Source organism: Oncorhynchus nerka, linkage group LG14 (assembly GCF_034236695.1).
Source record: "Oncorhynchus nerka isolate Pitt River linkage group LG14, Oner_Uvic_2.0, whole genome shotgun sequence".
NCBI lineage: Eukaryota > Metazoa > Chordata > Actinopteri > Salmoniformes > Salmonidae > Oncorhynchus > Oncorhynchus nerka.
In genome coordinates, this window is record NC_088409.1 from 89,846,350 (window position 1) to 89,861,349 (window position 15,000).

A 15,000-nucleotide genomic window follows, 5' to 3' on the forward strand; every position below is an offset into this window, starting at 1 on the left:
TTCACTCTCAGAGTTAAATTCTCAGAGCTTTGGATAATCTAACTAAAATGGCAGTATTTGATATCTGACTTCTGGTGCATTGTGGAACAAATAAAATCCAGCTTAAAAATACTATAATTTATGGAAATATTCAGCTTCCTACCTTTCCCCCCAACACACACACACACACACACACACACACACACACACACACACACACACACACACACACACACACACACACACACACACACACACACACACACACACACACACACACACACACACACACGTGCATTTCATAATTAGTCTGTTGTTTAGTAGGCATGTAATGTGATGTGATTTGATCTACTGTAGACTCTGAGGATGAAACCAAAAAGGGTTCTCCTATTGTGACTGAATGGGGAAGCTGAAGAGTGAATTTCAGATAGTGGAATCAGTGTGTTGTTATCATTAGGTCAGAGTAGTGATTGGAACAGGTGTTTTGAGCCTCAGGGCCAGCTGGATGAGTGGACTCTTCTTTCCCTCTCTCCTCTACCTCCCCTCTCTAATCCCTCCCCCCTTCTTCCTATCCCTGCCGTTCACCTCTCCTCTTCCTTATCGCTCGTATCTCCTTATATCCCCTTCCTTATCTCTCTCTCCCCTTCCTTATCTCTCTCTCTCTCTCTGCAGACCCTGTTGCCCTCTTACTGAGCTATAGTAATCATGCTGAGTGCCCTGACATTTGAAGGGCGCCAGTGATCAGATCAATTAAACACAACATCCCTTTCTCCTCCCCACTCTCTCTCTTTCTCCTCCCCACTCTCTCTCATTCTCTCGCTTTCTCCTCCCCACTCTCTCTCATTCTCTCTCTTTCTCCACCCCACTCCCATTCTCTCTCTTTCTCCTCCCCACTCTCTCTCATTCTCTCGCTTTCTCCACCCCACTCTCATTCTCTCTCTTTCTCTCTCTTTCTCCTCCCCACTCTCTCTCATTCTCTCTCTTTCTCCTCCCCACTCTCTCTCATTCTCTCTCTTTCTCCACCCCACTCCTCATTCTCTCTCTTTCTCCTCCCCACTCTCTCTCATTCTCTCTCTTTCTCCACCCCACTCTCATTCTCTCTCTTTCTCCTCCACACTATCTCTCATTCTCTCTCTTTCTCCTCCCCACTCTCTCTCATTCTCTCTCTTTCTCCTCCCCACTCTCTCTCATTCTCTCTCTTTCTCCCCACTCTCTCTCATTCTCTCTCTTCCCCACTCTCCGCCCCACTCTCTCTCATTCTCTCTCTTTCTCCACCTCCTCATTCTCTCTCTTTCTCCTCCCCACTCTCTCTCATTCTCTCTCCCCCACTCTCTCTCATTATCTCTCTTTCTCCTCCCCACTCTCTCCCATTCTCTCTCTATCTCCACCCCACTCTCTCTCATTATTTCTCTTTCTCCTCCCCACTCTCTCTCATTCTCTCTCTTTCTCTTTATTGGTATTTGTCTTTCTTCCTCTCCTTTCCTCCCCTGTTCTCTCTATTTTGACAGAATAATAAGTATCTCTACTGTCTCATCAGGCTGTAAAGCATGACCCCCAGGACTGTAGAACTAAATGTATCTCTACGGTCTCATCAGGCTGTAAAGCATGACCCCCAGGACTGTAGAACTAAATGTATCTCTACTGTCTCATCAGGCTGTAGAGCATGACCCCCATGACTGTAGAACTAAATGTATCTCTACTGTCTCATCAGGCTGTAAAGCATGGCCCGCAGGACTGTAGAACTAAATGTATCTCTACTGTCTCATCAGGCTGTAGAGCATGACCCGCAGGACTGTAGAACTAAATGTATCTCTACGGTCTCATCAGGCTGTAAAGCATGACCCCCAGGACTGTAGAACTAAATGTATCTCTACGGTCTCATCAGGCTGTAAAGCATGACCCGCAGGACTGTAGAACTAAATGTATCTCTACTGTCTCATCAGGCTGTAGAGCATGACCCCCAGGACTGTAGAACTAAATGTATCTCTACTGTCTCATCAGGCTGTAAAGCATGACCCCCAGGACTGTAGAACTAAATGTATTTTTTATTCATTTTATTGAACCTTTATTTAACCAGGTAGGCTAGTTGAGAACAAATTCTCATTTGCAACTGCGACCTGGTCAAGATAAAGCGTAAAGCTGCTCTGACAGCTGGTGCTTAAAGCTAGTGAGGGAGATATGAGTCTCCAGCTTCAGAGATTTTTGCAATTCGTTCCAGTCATGGGCAGCAGAGAACTGGAAGGAAAGACGACCAAAGGAGGAATTGGCTTTGGGGGTGACCAGTGAGATATATCTGCTGGAGTGCGTGCTACGAGTGGGTGCTGCTATGGTGACCAGTAAGCTGAGATAAGGCGGGGCTTTACCTAGCAGAGACTTGTAGATAACCTGTAGCCAGTGGATTTGGCGACGAGTATGAAGCGAGGGCCAACCAATGAGAGCATACAGGTCGCAATGGTGGGTAGTGTATGGGGCTTTGGTGACAGAACGGATGGCACTGTGATAGACTGCATCCAGTTTGTTGAGTAGAGTGTTGGAGGCTATTTTATAGATGACATCACCGAAGTCGAGGATCGGTCGGATGGTCAGTTTTACGAGGGTATGTTTGGCAGCATGAGTGAAGGATGCTTTGTTGCGATATAGAAAGACGATTCTAGATTTAATTTTGGATTGGAGATGCTTAATGTAATTCTGGAAGGAGAGTTTACAGTCTAACCAGACACCCAGGTATTTGTAGTTGTCCACGTATTCTAAGTCAGAGCCATCCAGAGTAGTGATGCTGGACGGGCGGGCAGGTGCAGACAGTGATCGGTTGAATAGCATGCATTTAGTTTTATTTGCGTTTAAGAGCAGTTGGAGGCCACGGAAGGAGAGTTGTATGGGATTGAAGCTCGTCTGGAGGTTAGTTTACACAGTGTCCAAGGAGGAACCAGAAGTACACCATTCTGTATCGTCTGCGTAGAGGTGGATCAGAGAATCACCAGCAGCAAGAGCAACATCATTGATGTATACAGAAAAGAGAGTCGGCCCGAGAATTGAACCCTGTGGCACACCCATAGAGACTGTCAGAGGACCGGACAACAGTCCCTCCGATTTGACACACTGAACTCTATCAGAGAAGTAGTTGGTAAACCAGGCGAGGCAATCATTTGAGAAACCAAGGCTGTCGAATCTGCCAATAAGAATGTTGTGATTGACAGAGTTGAAAGCCTTGGCCAGGTCGATGAATACGGCTGCACAGTAATGTCTCTTATCGATGGCGGTTATGATGTCATTTAGAACCTTGAGCGTGGCTGAGGTGCACCCATGACCAGCTCTGAAACCAGATTGCATAGCGGAGAAGGTATGGTGGGATTCGAAATGGTCAGTAATCTGTTTGTTAACTTGGCTTTCGAAGACCTTAGAAACACAGGGTAGGATAGATAGCAGTTTGGGTCTAGAGTGTCATTCCCTTTGAAGGGAGATGACCGCGGCAGCTTTCCAATCTTTGGGAATCTCAGACGATACGAAAGAGAGGTTGAACAGGCTAGTAATAGGGGTTGCAACAATTTCGGCAGATATTTTTTGAAAGAGAATGTCCAAATTGTCTAGCCCAGCTGATTTGTAGGGGTCTAGATTTTGTAGCTCTTTCAGAACATCAGCTATCTGGATTTGGGTAAAGGAGAAATGTTGGGGGCTTTGGCGGGTTGCTGTGGAGGGTGCCGGGCAGTTGACCGGGGTAGGGGTAGCCAAGTAGAAAGCATGGCCAGCCGTAGAGAAATGCTTATTGAAATTCTCAATTATAGTGGATTTATCGGTGGTGACAGTGTTTCCTAGCCTCAGAGCAGTGGACAGCTGGGATGAGGTGCTCTTATTCTCCATGGACTTTACAGTGTCCCAGAACTTTTTTGAGTTAGTACTACAGGATGCAAATTTCTGTTTGAAAAAGCTTGCCTTAGCTTTTCTAACTGCCTGTGTATATTTGTTCCTAACTTCCCTGAAAAGTTGCATATCACGGGGGCTATTCGATGCTAATGCAGAACGCCACGGGATGTTTTTGTGCCGGTCAAGGGCAGACAGGTCTGGAGTGAACCAAGGACCCTATCTATTCCTAGAACTAAATGTATCTCTACTGTCAGGCTGTAGAGCATGACCCCCAGGACTGTAGAACTAAATGTATCTATTCACCTCCATACCGCACCAGTACAATAATTTATCTCTTCACCCCAGCCCTTCTCCCTAAAACCTCAGCTCTTCTCCCTAAAACCCCAGCACCTCTCCCTAAAACCCCAGCCCCTCTCCCTAAAACCCCAGCCCCTCTCCCTAAAACTCTAGTCCCTCTCCCTAAAACCCCAGCCCCTCTCCGTAAAGCCCCAGCCCCTCTCCCTAAAACCCAGCCCCTCTCCCTAAAACTCTAGTCCCTATCCCTAAAACCCCAGCCCCTCTCCATAAAACCCCAGCCCTTCTCCCTAAAACCCAGCCCCTCTCCCTAAAACTCTAGTCCCTATCCCTAAAACCCAGCCCCTCTCCGTAAAACCCCAGCCCTTCTCCCTAAAACCCAGCCCCTCTCCCTAAAATCCCAGCCCCTCTCAATAAAACCCCAGCCCCTCTCCGTAAAACCCCAGCCCTCTCCCTAAAACCCCAGTCCCTATCCCAAAAACCCCAGCCCCTCTCCCAAAACTCTAGTCCCTATCCCTAAAACCCCAGCCCCTCTCCCTAAAACCCCAGCCCCTCTCTCCTCTCTTATAAAGTGTGTTTTGTCTTTGTTCCCTCTTATAAAGTGTGTATTCCCTCTTTAAAGTGTGTTTTGTCTTTGTTCCCTCTTATAAAGTGTGTTTTGTCTTTGTTCCCTCTTATAAAGTGTGTTTTGTCTTTGTTCCCTCTTATAAAGTGTGTTTTGTCTTTGTTCCCTCTTATAAAGTGTGTTTTGTCTTTGTTCCCTCTTATTAGCTATATGGTGTCTTGTCATAAAGCTGTTTCTGTTTCCTCCCAGGATGCTTTACTACGGCTGGCAGCAGTTGTTGACGTGCGCTCACTCCGAGATGCTCTCAGAGAGACTGTACAGGGGCTACTGCCCAGCGTGGTACGTACACACAGGCCTGCTGGGTAGTGTAGTTTTGGGAGGGGTCAAGCCGCCATTCCTTAAAACTGCATCAGGGTGTTGTCATTTATATATAGGTGTGTATGTTAAGTATGAGTGCCAGGGGCGGAGCTAGGGTCAGAGGAGGCGGGTCTTTCTCCAGGGGCCCTTCTGACCAAAAATGTAACAAAATGAACAGCTGATATGGCCTGTCAATAATACACATGAGTCATCATCTCTATGGATGTTAATAGTTAGCCTTTATTATATTATTAACACATTGTGCCATGTTTTATAGTATTAAATGTTTTTTCTTTGGTTTTTGGTAATATACAGTGCATTCTGAAAGTATTCAGACCCCTTCCCTTCTTCCACATTTTGTTATGTTACAGCCTTATTCTAAAATGGAAAGAATTGTAGGTTTTTAGACATTTTTTTGCTAATTTGTAAAAATATTTTTTGTTGTTGAAATATCACGTTTACATAAGTATTCAGACCCTTTACTCAGTACTTTGTTGAAGCACCTTTGGCAGCGATTACAGCCTCGAGTCTCGATCCTGACTAGTCTCCCAGTCCCTGCCGCTGAAAAACATCCCCACAGCATCATGCTGCCACCACCATGCCAGGTTGCCTCCAGACGTGACGCTTGGCATTCAGGCCAAAGAGTTCTATCTTGGTTTCATCAGACTAAGGTCTCGTGCTCTGAGTCCTTTAGGTGCCTTTTGGCAAACTCCAAGCAGGCTGGCATGTGCTTTTTACTGAGGAGTGACTTCCGTCTGGCCTTTCCACCATAAAGGCCTGATTGGTGGAGTGCTGCAGAGATGGCTGTCCTTCTGGAAGGTTCTCCCATCTCCACAGAGGAGCTCTAGAGCTCTGTCAGAGTCACCTCCCTGACCAAGGCCCTTCTCCCACGATTCCTCAATTTGGCAGGGCGGCCAGCTCTAGGAAGAGTCTTGGTGGTACAAAACTTCTTCCATTTAAGAATGATGGAGGCCACTGTGTTCTTGAGGACCTTCAATGCTGCAGAAAGGTTTTGGTACCCTTCCCCAGAATTGTACCTCAACACAATCCTGTCTTGAAGCTCTATGATAAATTCCTTCGAACTTCATGTCTTGGTTTTTGCTCTGACATGTCACTGCCAACTGTGGGACCTTATATAGGCAGGTGTGTGCCTTTCCAAATCATGTCCAATCAATTGAATTTACCACAGGTGGACTTCGATCAAGTTGTAGAAACATCTCAAGGATGATCAATTGAAACATTGATTCATTTGCTAAAATAAAATAAAAAACTGTTTTCACTTTGTCATTATGGGGTATTGTGTGTAGATTGTGTGTAGATTGTGTGTAGATTGATGAGGAAGACATTTACTTTAATCCATTTCAATAAGGCTGTAATGTAACAAAATGTGGAAAAAGTTAAGTGGTTTGAATACTTTCTGACTGCATTGCACACAATTTAATCTGCATGAACATTGGGGGGATCGCACCCATGACCTCCCCCACGCTAGCTCTACTCCTGATGTGTGTGTTATCTTACAGGAGTGTGTGTGTGTGTACGTGCTGGAGGGAGACTCCAAGCTGCAGTGTGATGGCCCAAGCCATGAGCTGCCAAAGGAGGGGAAGATCAGGTATGAAACTGTGTGTGAGTCCATGTTGACTTAAACCCTCTGTGTGTGACTCCATGTGGTATGAAACCCTCTGTGTGTGAGTCCATGTGGTATGAAACCCTCTGTGTGTGAGTCCATGTGGTATGAAACCCTCTGTGTGTGAGTCCATGTTGACTTAAACCCTCTGTCTGTGAGTCCATGTTGTCTGAAACCCTCTGTGTGTGAGTCCATGTGGTATGAAACCCTCTGTGTGTGAGTCCATGTGGTATGAAACCCTCTGTGTGTGAGTCCATGTGGTATGAAACCCTCTGTGTGTGAGTCCATGTGGTATGAAACCCTCTGTGTGTGAGTCCATGTTGTCTGAAACCCTCTGTGTGTGAGTCCATGTGGTATGAAACCCTCTGTGTGTGAGTCCATGTGGTATCTGAAACCCTCTGTGTGTGAGTCCATATGGTATGAAACCCTCTGTGTGTGAGTCCATGTTGTCTGAAACCCTCTGTGTGTGACTCCATGTGTAGCAGAAATCTTTGTGGTAAATGTCTGTGTGTGAGTCCATTAGACCCTCTGAATATTATCTGTGTGTGAGTCCATTATCTCCCTCTGTGTGTGAGTCCATGTTGTCTGAAACCCTCTGTGTGTGACTCCATGTGTAGCAGAAATCTTTGTGGTAAATGTCAGATTAGACAGAATATTATCTGCATTATCGCTCTCTCTCTCCCTCTGTGTGTGTCGCTCTCTCTCTCTCTCTCTCTCGCTCTCCCTCTCTCTCTCTCGCTCTCTATCTCTCTGTGTTGCTCTCTCTCTCTCTCGCTCGCTCTCTCTCTGTGTGTGTCGCTCTCTCTCTCTCTCTCTCGCTCTCTCTCTCTCTCTCTGTCTCTCACTCTGTTTCTCTCTCTGTGTCTCTCTCTCTCCCTCTCAATTCAATTCAATTCTCTCTCTCTCTTTATCTCTCTCTCTGTCTCTCAACTAAATTTAAGGGGCTTAATTGGCATGAGAAACATATGTTAGCATTGCCAAAGCAAATGAAGTAGGTAATAACCAAAAGTGAAATAAACAATAAAAATGAACAGTCATATTATGTAAATATACGGTGTTGTAATGATGTGAAAACAGTTAAAGTACACAAGGCAAAATAAATAAACATAAATATGGGTTGTATTTATAATGGTGTTTGTTCTTCACTGGTTGTCCTTTTCTCATGGCAACAGGTCACAAATCTTGCTGCTGTGATGCACACTGTGGTATTTCACCCAATAGATATAGGAGTTAATAGAAATTTGATCTGTTTTCGAATTCTTTGTGGATCTGTGTAATCTGAGGGAAATATGTCTCTCTAATATGGTCATACATTGGGCAGGAGGTTAGGAAGTGCAGCTCAGTTTCCACCTCATTTTGTGGGCAGTGAGCACATAGCCTGTCTTCTCTTGAGAGCCATGTCTGCCTACGGCGGCCTTTCTCAATAGCAAGGCTATGCTCACTGAGTCAGTACATAGTCAAAGATTTCCTTCATTTTGGATCAGTCACAGTGGTCAGGTATTCTGACACTGTGTACTCTCTGTTTAGGGCCAAATAGCATTCTAGTTTGCTCAATTTTTTTGTTAATTCTTTCCAATGTGTCAAGTAAAAATCTTTTTGTTTTCTCATGATTTTATTGAGTCTAATTGTGCTGCTGTCCTTGGGCTCTGTGGGGTGTGTTTGTGTTTGTGAACTGAGCCCCAGGACCAGCTCGTTTAGGGGACTCTTTCTCCAGGTTCATCTCTCTGTAGGTGATGGCTTTGTTATGGAAGATTTGGGAATCACTTCCTTTTACGTGGTTGTATAATTGAATGTCTCTTTTCTGGATTTTGATCATTAGCGGGTATCGACCTAATTTTGCTCTGCGTGCATTATTTGGTGTTTTACATTCTCCCAGAGGATATCTTTGCAGAATTATGCATCTCAATATGGTGTTTGTCCCATTTTTTGAATTCTTGTTTGGTGAGCGGACCCCAGACCTCACAACCATAAAGGGCAATGGGTTCTATAACTGATTCAAGTATTTTTTCCAGATCCTAATTTTTATGTCAAATTTTATGCTCCTTTTGATGGCATAGAAGGCCCTTCTTGACTTGTCTCTCAGATCGTTCAAAGCTTTGTTGAAGTTACCTGTGGCGCTGATGTTTAGGCCGAGGTATGTATAGTTTTTTGTGTGCTCTAGGGCAACGGTGTCTAGATGGAATTTGTATTTGTGGTCGTGGCAACTGATTCATTTTGGAACACCATTCTTTTGGTCTTACTGAGATTTACTGTCAGGGCCCAGGTCTGTCAGGGCCCAGGTCAGACAGAATCTGTGCAGAAGATCTAGGTGCTCCTGTAGGCCCTCCTTGGTTGGGGACAGAAACACCAGATCATCAGCAAACAATAGACATTTGACTTCAGATTCTAGTAGGGGGAGGCCGGGTGCTGCAGACTGTTCTTGTGCCCGTGTCAATTCGTTGATATATATGTTGAAGAGGGTGGGGCTTAAGCTGCATCCCTGTCTCACCCCCCAGCCCTGTGGAAAGAAAGTTTTTGCCAATTTGAACCACTTGTTGTTTGTGTACATGGAGTTTATAATGTTGTATGTTTTTCCCCCAACACCAACACTCTCAACATATCTCTCTCTCTCTCTCTCAACATATCTCTCTCTCTCTCAACATATCTCTCTCTCTCTCTCTCAACATATCTCTCTCTCTCTTGGTCTCTCTCCGTGTCTCTCTGTCGGTCTGTTTTTCTCTATCTCTCTCTCTCTTTTTTTCTCGGTCTCGGTCTCTTTCAGTAAGACTCTGATCCTCTCCTCTGTAAGTGATCTCTACAGGCTCAACAGCGTCCTCCTACCCTAGCTTTTTAGAAACACACACACACACATACAGACTGAATAGCCTTGTCCTAACCTGGCTTTGGTAAAACCAACATTGCATTATTCATGAGAGTTTCTGTGTTGAACTAGAGCCCTCGAGCCTGACACACGCGCACATACGCACACACACAAGCGCACACACACACACACACACACACACACACACAAACATACACACACACACACACACAAGCACACACAAACACAAATATTTACATGCTGTACACACCTGCAAGCACCCGCTGACACAATCTGTTAGCAGTGTGTGTGTGTGTGTGTGTGTGTGTGTGTGTGTGTGTGTGTGTGTGTGTGTGTGTGTGTGTGTGTGTGTGTGTGTGTGTGTGTGTGTGTGTGTGTGTGTGTGTGTGTGTGTGTGTGTGTGTGTGTGTGCGCGAGAGCTTCAATTTTTGCAGAATTTTCCTGCCCAATCCTAACACCTGATTAGAGTTGATTAGCTGGAACTAAACTGGAACTAAGCTGGAACTAAGCTGGAACTAAGCCTGCTCAACCTGTTCCTCTCGAGAGTCAAACGTGAGGAACACTGTTGATGTAGAAGGCTTTCCTCTGTTTGTGTAGTGGGTATTTCATCTAATTGTGCTGTAGGGAGACTATCGATCCTCTCTGTCCTCTGCTGGGCCCATCTGCCATCGCAAGCAATACTGACTGCCCTGTGCATGTGTGTGTGTGCGCGTGCGTGTGTGTGTGTGTGCGTGTGTGTGCGCGTGTGTGTGCGTGCGTGTGTGTGTGTGCGTGCGTGCGTGTGTGCGTGTGTGTGTGTGTGTGTGCGTGCGTGCGTGTATGTGTGTGCGTGTGCAGCTTTAGTTTATATTGGAACAGATGTCTTTTCTCATAGATTAGCATGACAAAGGTGCCCTCTGTATTATCATACGAGACAATAGTGACCGACAGCAACACACTCACCCATGGGAAAACCCGTCACTATCGCATCTGTACACACACCTGGCTCTGGGAATTACATTCATTTGATTTATTTCAGTAGACAATAAGTAATGGATTTTTTATAAATCTGTCCTTGTATTGTATTGTCTATAGAGAATCAGCCCCCCTGTGTATGGGTGGTGTTCTAACAACCCCCCTCTGTGTTTCTCAGGGAGGTGGTGCTCTAACATCCCCCCTCTGTGTTTCTCAGGGAGGTGGTGTTCTAACATCCCCCCTCTGTGTTTCTCAGGGAGGTGGTGTTCTAACAACCCCCCTCTGTGTTTCTCAGGGAGGTGGTGTTCTAACAACCCCCCTCTGTGTTTCTCAGGGAGGTGGTGTTCTAACAACCCCCCTCTGTGTTTCTCAGGGAGGTGGTGTTCTAACAACCCCCCTCTGTGTTTCTCAGGGAGGTGGTGTTCTAACATCCCCCCTCTGTGTTTCTCAGTGAGGTGGTGTTCTAACAGTGTTTCTCAGGGAGGTGGTGTTCTAACATCCCCCTCTGTGTTTCTCCCCCTCTGTGTTTCTCAGGGAGGTGGTGTTCTAACAACCCCCTCTGTGTTTCTCAGGTGGTGTTCTAACATCCCCCTCTGTGTTTCTCAGGGAGGTGGTGTTCTAACATCCCCCCTCTGTGTTTCTCAGTGAGGTGGTGATCTAACATCCCCCCTCTGTGTTTCTCAGGGAGGTGGTGTTCTAACATCCCCCCTCTGTGTTTCTCAGGGAGGTGGTGTTCTAACATCCCCCCTCTGTGTTTCTCAGGGAGGTGGTGTTCTAACATCCCCCCTCTGTGTTTCTCAGGGAGGTGGTGTTCTAACATCCCCCTCTGTGTTTCTCTGGGAGGTGGTGTTCTAACGTCCCCCTCTGTGTTTCTCAGGGAGGTGGTGTTCTAACGTCCCCCTCTGTGTTTTTCAGGGAGGTGGTGTTCTAACATCCCCCCTCTGTGTTTCTCAGGGAGGTGGTGTTCTTAACGTCCCCCCTCTGTGTTTCTCAGGGAGGTGGTGTTCTAACGTCCCCCCTCTGTGTTTCTCAGGGAGGTGGTGTTCTAACGTCCCCCCTCTGTGTTTCTCAGGGAGGTGGTGTTCTTACATCCCCCCTCTGTGTTTCTCAGGGAGGAGGTGTTCTAACGTCCCCCCTCTGTGTTTCTCAGTGAGGTGGTGTTCTAACGTCCCCCCTCTGTGTTTCTCAGGGAGGTGGTTTTCTAACATCCCCCCTCTGTGTTTCTCAGGGAGGTGGTGTTCTAACGTCCCCCCTCTGTGTTTCTCAGGGAGGTGGTGTTCTAACGTCCCCCCTCTGTGTTTCTCAGTGAGGTGGTGTTCTAACGTCCTCCCTCTGTGTTTCTCAGGGAGGTGGTGTTCTAACATCCCCCCTCTGTGTTTCTCAGGGAGGTGGTGTTCTAACATCCCCCCTCTGTGTTTCTCAGGGAGGTGGTGTTCTAACGTCCTCCCTCTGTGTTTCTCAGGGAGGTGGTGTTCTAACGTCCTCCCTCTGTGTTTCTCAGTGAGGTGGTGTTCTAACGTCCCCCCTCTGTGTTTCTCAGGGAGGTGGTGTTCTAACGTCCCCCCTCTGTGTTTCTCAGGGAGGTGGTGTTCTAACGTCCTCCCTCTGTGTTTCTCAGGGAGGTGGTGTTCTAACGTCCCCCCTCTGTGTTTCTAAGGGAGGTGGTGTTCTAACGTCCCCCCTCTGTGTTTCTCAGGGAGGTGGTGTTCTAACGTCCCCCCTCTGTGTTTCTCAGGGAGGTGGTGTTCTAACATCCCCCCTCTGTGTTTCTCAGGGAGGTGGTGTTCTAACATCCCCCCTCTGTGTTTCTCAGGGAGGTGGTGTTCTAACATCCCCTCAGGAGGTGGTGTTCTAACATCTGTGTTTCTCAGGGAGGTGGTGTTCTAACGTCCTCCCTCTGTGTTTCTCAGGGAGGTGGTGTTCTAACGTCCCCCCTCTGTGTTTCTCAGGGAGGTGGTGTTCTAACGTCCCCCCTCTGTGTTTCTCAGGGAGGTGGTGGGCCAGTTGAAGAGGTGTGTGTGTGCAGGTCTACCTCCGTCGGAACTGCACGAGAAACAAAGAAGCAGCCTCGCAGCACCCCTCCCACCCCACAGACGAGGTTTGTCTGTGTGTGTGTGTGTGTGTGTGTGTGTGTGTTACACTCACCAAAGTTCTAAAAGAATAAAGACATTACAAATGTCATATGTCTATATACAGTGTTGTAACAATGCGCAAATAGTTAAAGTACAAAAGGGAAAATAAATAAACATAAATACGGGTTGTATTTAAAATGGTGTTTGTTCATCACTGGTTCCCCTTTTCTTGTGGCAACAGGTCACACATCTTGCTGTTGTGATGGCACACTGTGGTATTGTACCCAATAGACATGGGAGTTAATCAAAATTGGACTTGTTTTCAAATTATTTGTGTGTCTGTGTAATCTGAGGGAAATATGTGTCTCTAATATGGTCATATATTTGGCAGGAAGTTAGGAAGTGCAGCTTAGTTTCCAGTGTGCACATAGCCTGTCTTCTCTAGAGAGCCATGTCTGCCTACGGCGGCCTTTCTTAATAGCAAGGCTATGCTCACTGAGTCTGTACATAGTCAAAGCTTTCCTTAATTTTGGGTCAGTCAGAGTGGTCAGGTATTCTGCCACTGTGTACTCTCTGTTTAGTGCCAGATAGCATTCTAGTTTGCTCTGTTTTTTTGTTAATTCTTTCCAATGTGTCAACTAATGGTCTTATAGTTTTCTCATGAGTCTAATTTTGTTGCTGTCCTGGGGCTCTGTGAGGTCTGTTTGTGTTTGTGAATGGGTATCTAATTCTAATTCTGTTCTGCATGCATTATTTGGTGTTTTACGTTGTACACAGAAGATATTTGGTGTTTGTCCCATTGTGTGAATTCTTGGTTGGTGAGCGGACTCCAGACCTCACAACCATGAAGGGAAATGGGTTCTATAACTGATTCAAGTAAAAACAAAAATGATTCTAGTAGGGTGAGGCCGGGTGCTGCAGACTGTTCTAGTGCCCTCGCCAATTCTTTCATATATATTTTGAAGAAAGTATCCCTGTCTCACACCACAGCCCTGTGGAAAGAAATGTGTGTGTTTTTTTTGCCAATTTTAACCTCACACTTGTTGTTTATGTACATGGATTTTATAATGTCGTATGTTTTACCCCCAACACCACTTTCCATCAATCTGTATAGCAGACCCTCATACCATTTTGAGTCAAAGGCTTTTTTGAAGTCAACAAAAGCATGAGACGACTTTGCCTTTGTTTTGGTTTGTTTGGTTGTCAATTAGGGTGTGCATGGTGAATACGTGGTCTGTCTTACGGTAATTTGGTAAAAAAGCCAATTTGACATTTGTTCAGTACATTGTTTTCATTGAGGAAATGTACGAGTCTGCTGTTAATGATAATGCAGAGGATTTTCTCAAGGTTACTGTTGACACATATCCCACGGTAGTTATTGGGGTCAAATTTGTCTCCACTTCTGTGGATTGGGGTGATCCGTCCTTGGTTCCAAATATTGGGGAAGATGTCAGAGCTGAGGATGATGTTAAAGAGTTTAAAAGTATAGCCAATTGGAATTTGTGGTCTGCATATTTGATCATTTAATTTAGGATACCATCAACACCACAGGCCTTTTTGGGTTGGAGGGTTGGTTTGTGTTTTGACCTGTAGTTCAATGGTTGGTTTTTACATTCTTCATCATTTTTGTTCTTATGTTGTCTGCTTGAATTTCTTTGATTTGAAAGCAAAGCTGAAAGATAAAATACACTGCCATGTTTCAACTTCTTCACTATAACAGTGAAACCTTTTGTCCAGGAAGTTGTCTGAAAGGGATTGAATTTGTTGCCTCATTGTTTTTTGGTAGATTTCTACATTATTTTCCTTCCATCTATAGCATTTCTTAATATTACTCAGTTCCTTTGGCTTTGATGCCTCATGATTGAGTATTGCTCTGTTCAAGTAGACTGTGATTTTGCTGTGGTCTGATAGGGGTGTCAGTGGGCTGACTGTGAACGCTCTGAGAGACTCTGGGTTGAGGTCAGTGATAAAGTAGTCTACAGTACTACTGCCAAGAGATGAGCTATAGGTGTACCTACCATAGGAGTCCCCTCGAAGCCTACCGTTGATTATGTACATACCCAGCGTGCGACAGAGCTGCATGAGTTGTGACCCGTTTTTGTTGGTTATGTTGTCATAGTTGTGTCTAGGGGGGCATATGTGGGAGGGAATGCTGTCACCTCCAGGCAGGTGTCTGTCCCCCTGTGTGCTGAGGGTGTCAGGTTCTTGTCCGGTTCTGGCATTTAGGTCGCCACAGACTAGTACATGTCCCTGGGCCTGGAAATGATTGATTTCCCCCTCCAGGATGGAGAAGCTGTCTTCATTAAAGTATGGGGGGATATAGGTAGCACACAGGAGGATTTTAGTGGGGGATATAGGTAGCACACAGGAGGATTTTAGTGGGGGATATAGGTAGCACACAGGAGGATTTTAGTGGGGGGGATATAGGTAGCACACAGGAGGATTTTAGTGGGGGGATATAGGTAGCACACAG

The 15,000-nt window shown here is 45.9% G+C and overlaps 1 protein-coding gene across 1 annotated transcript in view; it reads left to right on the forward strand.

Moving 5' to 3' along the window:
• LOC115126401 (cGMP-dependent 3',5'-cyclic phosphodiesterase-like) overlaps positions 1–15,000 on the forward strand; it is a 233,582-nt gene that overhangs the window by 150,330 nt on the left and 68,252 nt on the right. The window contains exons 3-5 of the mRNA XM_065027226.1: positions 4,949–5,038; positions 6,577–6,665; positions 12,444–12,553. Coding sequence (XP_064883298.1) covers positions 4,949–5,038; positions 6,577–6,665; positions 12,444–12,553 — 289 coding nt within the window. The remainder of the gene's footprint in view (positions 1–4,948; positions 5,039–6,576; positions 6,666–12,443; positions 12,554–15,000) is intronic.